Source organism: Anarhichas minor, unplaced genomic scaffold (genome assembly GCF_050575085.1).
Source record: "Anarhichas minor isolate MPS153535 unplaced genomic scaffold, ASM5057508v1 ptg000045l, whole genome shotgun sequence".
NCBI classification, from domain to species: domain Eukaryota; kingdom Metazoa; phylum Chordata; class Actinopteri; order Perciformes; family Anarhichadidae; genus Anarhichas; species Anarhichas minor.
The window spans coordinates 8,214,894-8,225,218 of record NW_027466491.1 but is presented as its reverse complement, the minus strand read 5'-3'; the positions used below and the strand labels follow the sequence as shown (position 1 = coordinate 8,225,218).

General features: G+C 43.0%; 1 protein-coding gene across 2 annotated transcripts; it reads right to left on the bottom strand.

Annotated features, from left to right (window-relative positions):
* Positions 1 to 730: 730 nt before the first annotated feature.
* Positions 731 to 10,014, bottom strand: syt10 (synaptotagmin X). 2 transcript variants are annotated; one of them, XM_076111682.1, is made up of 7 exons: positions 9,852 to 10,014; positions 8,760 to 9,153; positions 5,871 to 6,432; positions 3,704 to 3,824; positions 3,200 to 3,371; positions 2,873 to 3,002; positions 731 to 1,198 (listed from the first exon to the last, which is right to left on the bottom strand). In XM_076111682.1, exons 1-7 carry the CDS (start codon positions 9,997 to 9,999, stop codon positions 1,127 to 1,129), a joined length of 1,599 nt encoding a protein of 532 aa, XP_075967797.1. In that variant the 5' UTR covers positions 10,000 to 10,014; the 3' UTR covers positions 731 to 1,126. The 2 variants fall into 2 exon arrangements, with proteins under 2 accessions (XP_075967797.1, XP_075967798.1); XM_076111683.1 differs by having other exon boundaries at positions 9,867 to 10,014.
* Between the last annotated feature and the right edge of the window lie 311 nt (positions 10,015 to 10,325).

Here is a 10,325-nt window from a genome sequence, read left to right as displayed (position 1 = left end):
ATGGTAGAAAACAAAAGAAAGTGATGGATAAAGTCAGCGGGATTGGCAAGAAGTTAGTCGAGTGTTGGTAAGTTCATCTGCTGTACTGACAAACCCATTTTACTGCAATCAAAGTGAAAACAGGTAAAATGTCGCAATATACCGCAATAGATGTTATTGCAATAGTCGCATATCGCATAATGTTTGTATCATTACTTAAGTATCGTCATAATATTGTATCGTGTGGCCTCCCTTCGTAGCTAGCACCTAGTTGTAACAGCAAGGTTAGCTACCAATAATCCGCACCTTAAATATACCAACTTGACGTACTTGTTCTTCTTTGCTAGAATCGAGGACACTGATTACAAAACCGTTTGCACGGATTTACACTTTGTTTTGTTAACCATGTGACCACAGATGGACTTTAGTAGTTTGCTACATTTATCTGCTACACTTTCTTTAGGTCTGAGAGTCCTGTTGACGTTTCTAATACGTGCAGGTTGATTAACGGCTGGTTTTGTACAGCGGTGACATTTGTGACTGAAGAATTTCAAGAGAGATTTACCCAGCCCTTGTAGATGCTCGATTACCTGCATTCTTCAGCCAAGACCTGGATTGAGACTCACTGGATTTAATGAATATTTGTCATCAAGTAAATGTTTTCTTGGCATTGAGCAGCGTAGCCCTTTAACTTCCTGCCATTTCAAAGGGAAGTGCTACCTCACTACAGAGCTCCAGGGCCAGAGGAAAACAATGTCGCTCAAAATCTTAAAAAGGTTGATGCAGCTTGCCAGAGAATCCTAGGTGACTTGTTGCAGTGAGTCCTACCATTCATGTGGTCCGTGTAAATGTAAAGCCTTTTGGGGAATTTCAAAGCAGATGTATGAAGAAACATTCATCAAATCAAATGACAGTGAGGGCTGTGCATAACCAGCTCTGTAGGGAACTTGAAGGACTCGAGTTCAAATGAACAAACTATTTTAATACAACTTTTTTTTTTTTTTAGAAACATATATAAGAAACGCGTCGTAATGATTTTTCATACAACGTGCTCACAAGAGACTCACAGTCGACACAACTTGTCTGCAACTCTAAACAGACACCTGGTCTTGTACAGGGTTGGTTGTCACCACGCCATCAGCGATCATCAGGGCGTCTGCGGAGGTTTGGGGGAGGGACACGAACCTTGACTCTCAAAGCTTGCTGCTCTTCCAGGCCACTGCAAGGGAAAATATCACAAAGCACAACACATTATAGAGGCTTTGCCGCCCATTTAGTGGTGTCTAGCCAGGTTATTTCTACTAGTCCTCAGGATGTACTGTGATCATAGGCAAAAAAAAAAAAAAAAATAGAAGTTTCTTTGACTCAGCTGGGTCAGGTCACATTTAGCAGCAGAGCCAGATCGTGGCTTTGTCTCAGCCACAGCATGTGGTGAAAACACTTTGAAACCATTACAGTGATTTGTAATATATTTCCTTTACTTTCGTGGCATGCATTTTGCACATCATCCACATCGCTTATAAACTTACTTGAGGATTTATTTTGTGTGCGTGCAGGCTGGTGTTTGTGCATATGTCGTGATTCAATATGTGGTCTTAAATCTTCCCCTTGTAGACCTGAAAATTGGCTGTTAAAAAATGACCTCCCTTCAGGAGTGCAGGCTGTTTGGCTGTTGTGACAGATTCCAGCATTTTGCACAGCGGTGAAAAAAAGACAAGACTTTATTGATCCACTAATGGGAGTATCACCTTCACAAACTCACGAAACTATCAGGAGATTGTTAAATACCTGTGAAAGCACTCTTGCAGCAAAATCCTCTTCTGTTTGCGTGCTTCTTAGGGCCTCACCAAAATATAGCATAACACACAGCTTCCAATTTAAACTTGCTATTGAGCTTGTGAGCAGCAGTTAAAAGCTCTTCCACTGGTCCGGACATCCTCGTTTGCTGTACCTGGAGTGTCGTTGCAGGATTATTTCTAATGCTTTCTGCATGATTTAATTGTTATTTTTGTATGTTTAGCACACTGTTTAATCTTTAACAGAATACCCGAGAATAAAACAAGACTTATAAATATATAACAAACACAAACCAAGTTGACTGTATTCCCATATCCTCATGCAGTTAGTGTTTATTACAGAACAATGTTTTGACATGAGCTACAGAGGACACAGTTTTTGCTTATGATCACAGTTGTTTTTTTTACCAAAGCTTATGAAGTAGATTTACCACTGAAAACGGGAAATCACCTGTGTTTTCCTATTCGTCGGATGGGGAGGGGGTGGGGCAAAAGAGGAAGAAACATTGATAACATGTAAAATATGAAATGCAATACAGGGGGTGGGGTTGGGGGGCACAGTTGGCCTTCCAGCAACTGTAAATCTGTCTTACTAGACATCCAAAGCACCTTCAGTGTTGTTTTGTTGGCAGTTTGCTTAGGCACTTGGTCCTGCTGCTGTTGGTCCAGAAAAAAGCTCCATTCAACAACATCATATCTCTTTTTAGCTGCTACATGAGTTAAATACACATGAAACATGGAAGTAAGACAGTATTGGAGTTGTTGGAAAGCACCTTTAACCAAGCTAGGCTAGCTGGATGCAGAGAGATTGAATTGATGTCGATCTTTTCACTGACTTTGTGTTACAGACAGTGAATACATTTCCAAAAATCGCAAAAAAATCCTTTCAAGCTCATTATTTATATATCTTTTTTTGTGATTTTCACAGAAAAATACCCTGATTTAGTAGATTGGACTAAAATCCTTTTTACCCAGATTTGCACGTCCCCATGTACCACTTGTACACTTGTTCCTCCTGCTGGAAGGAGGACTGTTCAGAATATAATTTCAGTATTAGTAAATTGGGAGAAAATCAGGGATAAAAGACGTGTCTGTACCTCTCCCAGAGCGTGCCAGTGAGTGATGGGCTTCCGCGGGTAAGCCAACATTTCGTTCCAGTGATCTCGTCCAAGACCCTCGGCATCTGGCCCGGTGCGACACACGCCGATCACCTCATTGTGTCCAACTCTGTAAGTAGTAAAACACACGTGAAGACACATTTTGGATGCAGATCTTCTAGTAGAACAGACACAAAAAAATCGATCATCGATGTCGGTGTTTGAGAGCTTTTGTTGATCAAAGTTACACTCCAAAAAACCCCCAATTCTTCTTCTATCAAATGATCCTGTACCGTATAAAAGGTATCTGGTGACTGCTGGACTCACCGATCGTAATCCATCACCATGATGGACAGACTGACTTGTTCCACGTTCTCCGGGGGAATGTCGAAGATGATGGCCTCGTTGTACACCGGGTTGAGCGTGCTCTTCTTGGTGGTTGTTTTTCGCTTCTTTAACCTCCGTCCATCACATATCAGGTACACCTTCACGTAAGGGTCTGGGAGACATGTTTACTGTCACATGATGAGGATTTCAATCAAAACTTACAATGCAAAGGGAATTAAGGGACATTTTTCTGAATGTTCTATGCACATGTCATTTCACACTCGGGTGTTCAGAAGCTCCGCAAAATACAAACCGTTTCCTTTTTCACAGTTTAAAGTACGGCTGACAGGCGTATTCTGACAGATTGTAATATTATATAATTGCAATCATTTTTCCTCTCTGGACCCATTACTTCTCCAGCTGCTGTCACGTTTCAGCTAAGTTCGATTCATGGCTCAGTATGTGCTTTTGATGTGAGCCACATCTTATTCGCTGTCAGGTTACCTGAAGAGCCTGTGATGTCCATGGCTTTGAGGTTTCTGCATTTGATGACCGTTAGGGTCATTCTTCCTGCTGTGGGGAGGTAGCACAGCGAGTACATGATCTCTCCCAGGTCAATACTCTCCTAGAGGACAAAGAAAAAGACAAATCAAAATGCCAACGTTAAGGAGTAAACAGGTCGGTAAATAAAGGAGGCTGTATGTTGTCAGCTGGTACCTATCACTATTACACTATTAGTCATTCTTAATCGTCACTATTTATCTCATCTCCCGGTTGTTAAACACTAGCTTCTTAATAGTTGTAATTAATGATTTGGTTTTTAGCCATCTCTAGTGATGGCAGCGTCAGGTGGTTTACTACTTTGGTCCAAACAGAAATATCTCAACTATAGAAATTTTGCACCGACACTCATGACCGCGAGGGGATGAATCCTACTTTGTTCGTTGTCCCCTGAACTAGCTCCACTATGAGCTTTCATGATCTCCTGACTTTCCATCCAGCGGCATTACCAGGTCAACATTTTAATTTGTCCAAAACTTTGCTTTATGATCAAATACCTGCAAAAACTATAGACTGCGTATAAGAAGTGGACGTAGTCACCGTGACGCAACCCACTGGTTTGTGTACAACAGTTGTGAAGCTTCGAGTTAGGCATTTTGGCCATTTTGGAAAATGGAGGAGAAGCTTGTTTTGGTGTTGTCTATCTTCTGCTGAGCTTTATGTCAAACAGACACTATCATAACAAAGACCAAAAAGTTGTGGGAGCAGATTGGCCGGGTGGACACTAAATGTTACTACTCAATGTACTTTTATCACCGAACACATTGTCTTCAAAGGATCGTCCTCCTTGCTCTGACGTTACGGCTGTCAGTTTGAGCTGTGATATATAAATAGTAGCTAATAGATAATACAAAGCGAAAGAGGCAAAGGCCCTAAAGCATACTCTGCTTTATCGTCTGTTTTAATCTAAGTGGGACCATAATTTACCAAATGAACACTGGAGCACTATACTATAACTTCTAGAGAAACCGAAACCCTTTTAAAAACATTTAAAAGAAGAGCTGCATCGGCTAATTGTCTTAGCAGTTAGGTTTGTTGGCAGTAGAGTGTTCATATTATGGACGTCGGTGGCACATGAAATTATAAATGGCGACTTTAAATATCAACCAAGTGCATCCATCACTTGGAATGTGGAATTACTCAGATACATGTGCCATAAAAGCTGTCTCTCACACACATACACACTTTAAGAGTAATACATCCAACCCCTAAATCTCAGGTATAAATCCACTAAGGAACTGACGCTGCCCTCAGGTCTATCGACGCAGGAGGAAGTTTTCAGGTTCATCTATGGCCTGCAGTTGTGAGTTAAATGTAATCTTAATTTTTGACTGCACACGCAGGGCCAAGGAATGGCTCAATAAATCCCCCTAAATGTTACACATTGTTCCTTTTGAGAAACAGCCTCGTCAAAAAAAACAATATTTCTCATTGAAAGCCAATAAATAAACGCAGTTAAACTTAGTTGAGAACACAGAGAATCATCTGCAGTCAGTCTGGATGCAAAACTGAAAATAAAGTTCTTTTGTTGCTGTTAATATAGTCGACAGAAGCTATTGTGAACCTCACAACAATGGCTCAGTGTTGCTCACAATGAAAACATTGAATGAAGCAGAGGCTCTTGAGTAAACTGTGATAATGTAGGAGTGAAATGCATTCTGGGCTGACTACCCACTTCATACCGTATGAGGGCAAACTCTCTACCGGGCGCAATACCCTGTTTGTGTAAATACCTAAACGCTTGAGAGTATATTGCTGCGGTTCATATAACTTGTGATCGCATCCTTTACTTCTGATGCTATATTTATATCTGAGGAACACCCAGCAGTTTCTGGAAAATGTGTGTGGGTGTTTGGCTGACGAAATGCATTTCCCAAAGACTTTTAATTATGCAGTGTGTTCCACCTGCCATGTTCCTGGAACGTTGTTGATGATGAATTCTGATTATTAGAAGTGATTCAGTGCAATACTTCATGTTTGGACCTTTCCTAAAAATAGTATAAGTTCCCGGTTGACTCAGTGATGGCAAAGATGGGCAACATTTCTTACGTAGCAACAATGTCCACACATGTGAGGGTTTGGCAGTGTGTAAGTGTGAACGCCAACTCACTGTAGTCGCTGCATGAATATCCTTCCACACCACGGCCTCCCTGGAAAGATCAGAGAGTTCAAAGAGGTTGTCCACCACCACCTCGCCGATCATATCGTGGCTGGTGAAGCGGTCGAAGTCGTAGACGCTGAAGTGCAGCTTGCGGTTGCAGATCTCATCGTACACCACGGGGAAGCAGAAGGTCTCGTCAAACATGGGGTTCAGATTCTTGCGGTGGACTCGCGTCTGGTACTTCTTCTTCCTCTCCGGCAGCAGGTAGATCTTCACGTACGGGTCGGAGGTGCCCGAGAAGTCTTTGGCGGGCAGGTCCAAGGCCTTGAGGATTGTCACCACCAAAGCTTGCTCCTCGTAGTCGTAACACAGCGAGAAGCTGAGCTTTCCGCAAGTCTCCACGGGCTCTTTGGCTCCATCCTCCGAGTCCACAGATTTCTGCTTGTAAAGTTCGGGTTTTATTCTTCCAATGCTCACCGTAGAAGACTGGCGGAGAGGCACCGTGTCCATGCTGAAGTCAAAGCTGGTGACATTCATCTGACGAGGCAGGTGGCGCCGGAATGAATTGTGCCTGTTGGAAAGGTTAAAGGGCATCTGGTAAATGTCTCAAGTGTCTCATGTGTGTTACGCATGAGTGGCTTTGTTATGATGAGAGCTAATGGTTTGTCAGGAGAGACCTACTATCTGATAAGGTTCATGCATAATAATGAGGTGCTCATGGAACAAGCATTGAGACATTACCGTCTGGTAGAATAGCTCAAAAAATGGTTTTGGTTGGTCTTTAGTCTTCAGGAAAGAAGCACGAAAATCTGTCCAAGACGACACTTACTTTGAGGCTTTGAGCTTGGTAAAGTGGCTTAATTTACCTAAAATCAGGACCTCACAACGTTAATTTTAAGGACACTTTGACATATTACAAAGTACATTCAACATCCTTTCTCTTTCTTTGTCAACACATCTGTAGCATTCAGACAAATGACCTGAATGCTGTAAATTACTGCGAAGTTGAAAACGAATAAAATAAAACGACGGCTGTGTTTGACTCGCCAATCTTGTCACCTAGCAACTGGCCCTCCTCCTTTCTGACGGTGAGACGATCGCAGCGATCTGACAGCCGTGGCACAAACGATATGGCACCGGAAGCACAGCTGAAGATTTAATACTCTGCACTTGAGCACTGTAAACAATATAGAAGGCTGCATGCTGTCTAAGAGCCAGAACAAACCTGAAGGTAAAGGGGAAATAAATGCCTGAAGTGCAACCTAAACACAATAAATACTAACTGGACAGAGAATACGAGGAGTTATTTGTCTTTCAATCCACTAGGGTTTACACCAAATCCTCTACTAACACCAGAGATAAAACCCTTGTTTTTTGCTCTCTGTCAAAGTTATAAATATCATGAACATAAACAAAGAAGTTCATGAAATAATAGGGAAAGAATCTCCATCCTGACAATCACTGTGTATTTTCAGGCTGTCCAAGATTTAGAGCTGAAACGATGAGGTGATCAAAAAATGTTATAAGTGTTTTGATAGTCGGTTATAGTTCGAATAAAGTGACAAATACTTGCTGGTTCCAGCTTCTCAAATGTAAAGATTTACATTCGTCTATAGTAATGAAAATAATCCTTAATTTTAGCCCAATCATTGTCCTGTCTGTAAATCAAACTGTGAGCTAATAAATGTAAAAAAAATTAGGAAAAAACACAATGAAGAGACATCATTTGTTTGGAAATGTGAGGATTATATTTTCCTTCTGTTTGTCGTTGTAGTTTTGTTAAGCAACAGGGCTTCAGGCCATTCCTCTTAAAGGGACAGTGTGTAGGATTTGGTACCACCTAGTGGTGTGGTTGCAGATTGCAACCAACCAAATACCCCTCCTTTCACTCCTACCTTTCCAAAACTGTGTTAACGTAAACAGCAGAATGCACAACTGCCATAACGCCCTTTGAGCAGTGGAATGGATATGAAGAGCTCATTCTAAGCTATCGAAAACACGAGTCATAGTTTCAGGTAATTATACACTAATAAAAACATAGTTATGAATATTATTTTCCATTTCTGCAAATAAATCAAACTAAATCATACACACTGGCCTTTTAAGCTAACAAAACAGTATTTGGGCTTGAGCTCAGAGGATGAAGGCGTTGTTGACATTCAAAAAGGAAACAATCAGTTATAATAAGGTATTACCGCCAAAGGAGTAGGCAGGAGGATTAAGACGGTAGGCGTTGTAATCTTTAACCTGGCCTTTCTGCATCCGCTGTGGGTGTATAATTCATGAAGACCGTGGTCTCAATGTAACTGAATTAACAATCCTAACAAACCGAAGCAACTGTCAATAACGGCTTCCTCTGAGAAACTGAGCGCGGCTGACTGGTGCGCCTCACCAGAAACCAACAGCCGTGCTAATTATGGACGTTCTGGTTTAAACACAGTGCCGGAAAACAAAGAGGAGCGAGAGCTGGTTGTTTTAATTACTATGGTTGCTTCCCGCCGTTAACACATCAGCTCCACTCGCATGTAAAAAAGGAGATTACAGGGTTCGAACTGAAGCGAGGAGAATTTACTGGCTGGCTGATGAGGAGGAGATTTATTTTTTCTTTCTTCTGGTCAGACAGTGCGAGAGACACACAATTCAACATGTGCCAGCGTTTCAAGGTCACAGGATACAGCCCATGCTGTGCTACATGACACGTGCCAAACCACCTCAAGGAACGTGGCTGCACTGCCATGAACTGTCAAGACATTTTTTTTGCATTGTGCTGGGGGACAAACAAGCCATTGTGTGTTCAAAAATGCTACCATTCTACCGTAACAGGGTGTGTCCTTATCATGTCCTCGATGCAGGCAGACAGGGAGGGGTTGTGACTGCAGTGGTTCATATGTAAGGTACCTGGAGGAGGAGGTTGGCTCTGTGGTCTGCCTCTGGATCTTAGCCTGCTGGCAGAGCTTCTCCCTCAGGGCTGTCTGCACCTCGGCGGGGATGTCCGGAGACGTCTGGCTGATCTTCATGGCCGCCTCCAGGAGCTTGACAGTGCTCCGTCCGTTCGCCTTCACTTCCAGCGGGTACTTCTTCTCCAACTCTGGCGCTTTGCACTCGGTGACCGGCGGGGAGCCGGGCAGAGGCGCCACGGGGAAACCGACGTGGAGGCCATTTTCGGCGTGGGCCGACAGAGCCTTGCTCCTCCAAATGGGCCAGCACAGCTTCCAAAAGACAAAGAGAGAGACTACCAACAGGGCGAGGCCACAGAAACCCACGATCACAGCAAGGAGACTAATAGAGATGTCTACATGTAACCATGAAGAGACCCATAGAGGAAGACAGAGACACGTAAGAAGGAAAGGACAAGCAAGCAAGGGAGACAAAATATGACGGACAAACATGCAAGGGAGAAAGAGAAAAAAAGGACAAAGCCAGCTGTAAGAAAGAGGGGGCAGCATATGCACCTGTTTGATAAAGCAGGACAATATAACGTCATAAAAAAACCTTATTTCAGGAGCCACAGCATCAGGAAAATCACATGATCAGGGACATAAGTGGAAAAAATATCTCCCATCTGCTCCTGACATTTCCTTTTCTTGTTGATATTTAAAGTTTATGCTGACTGTGCATCATATGCAATGAAGTTTAATGCAGCTTACTGCAGCTTTTCAAAACGTGAGAATCAAACTGACACTCAGTAAAATAGCCAGATTGCAAAGCCTATCGGATGTCTGTCTGTTTTCCACCTGTTGCTATTTCACCAGTCTGGACTGAGCTGCAGCAAGATGCGTAACAGGTGGAGAAACACTTTCATTGCAGTTCAATGCCATACAACACATGCAGCTAAGTGATGTAATAAAGTTTTCACAAGTGAGAGCTGTGTTTTTTTTTTTTTTTTTTTTCAAACGCTGCAACAAGTCAATCTCTCTCTACGACCGGAACAAACGAAAGTGACTAATTAGGGGAATTAGGAGAAGAAAATAATGACTTTATTGCATTTACCTGCGTGTCCTGTACCTGGTATGCTGCTCTCCAGGGGAAATATATCCGAACATTTCTCCTGGTCTACGTGTCCCGCGAGACAAAGTTCCGTAATGATTTGGAGAGCCCTTTGGCACAAGGTGATGCCGTCCTCCGTCCGGACACTCATGTCTCTCCTGTTAAGCCATTGCACGCCGGGGGAGCCGGGAGGGCGGTGGTTCATTTGGGCTTTTTAAAAAAAAATTATGCGCAGCAGAGTGCAGCCTGTCCGCGGGAGAGAGCAGGGAGGCGCGCTGCGTCCTGATCCATATCCAGCGCGCAACGAGAAGCAACTGTCCAAACGCGCTCCCTGCGTTAGATGAACACGCGGCGGGAGTCCAACCCTTGGCTGCGTCCAATAGCGATGCGCATCAACGTGTGAGTGAGTCCTGTTGGTTGGTGGCAGTAACGGCACTACTTTTTCTAGTAACGACTAGAGTTCTCCGTGTTTGTGTC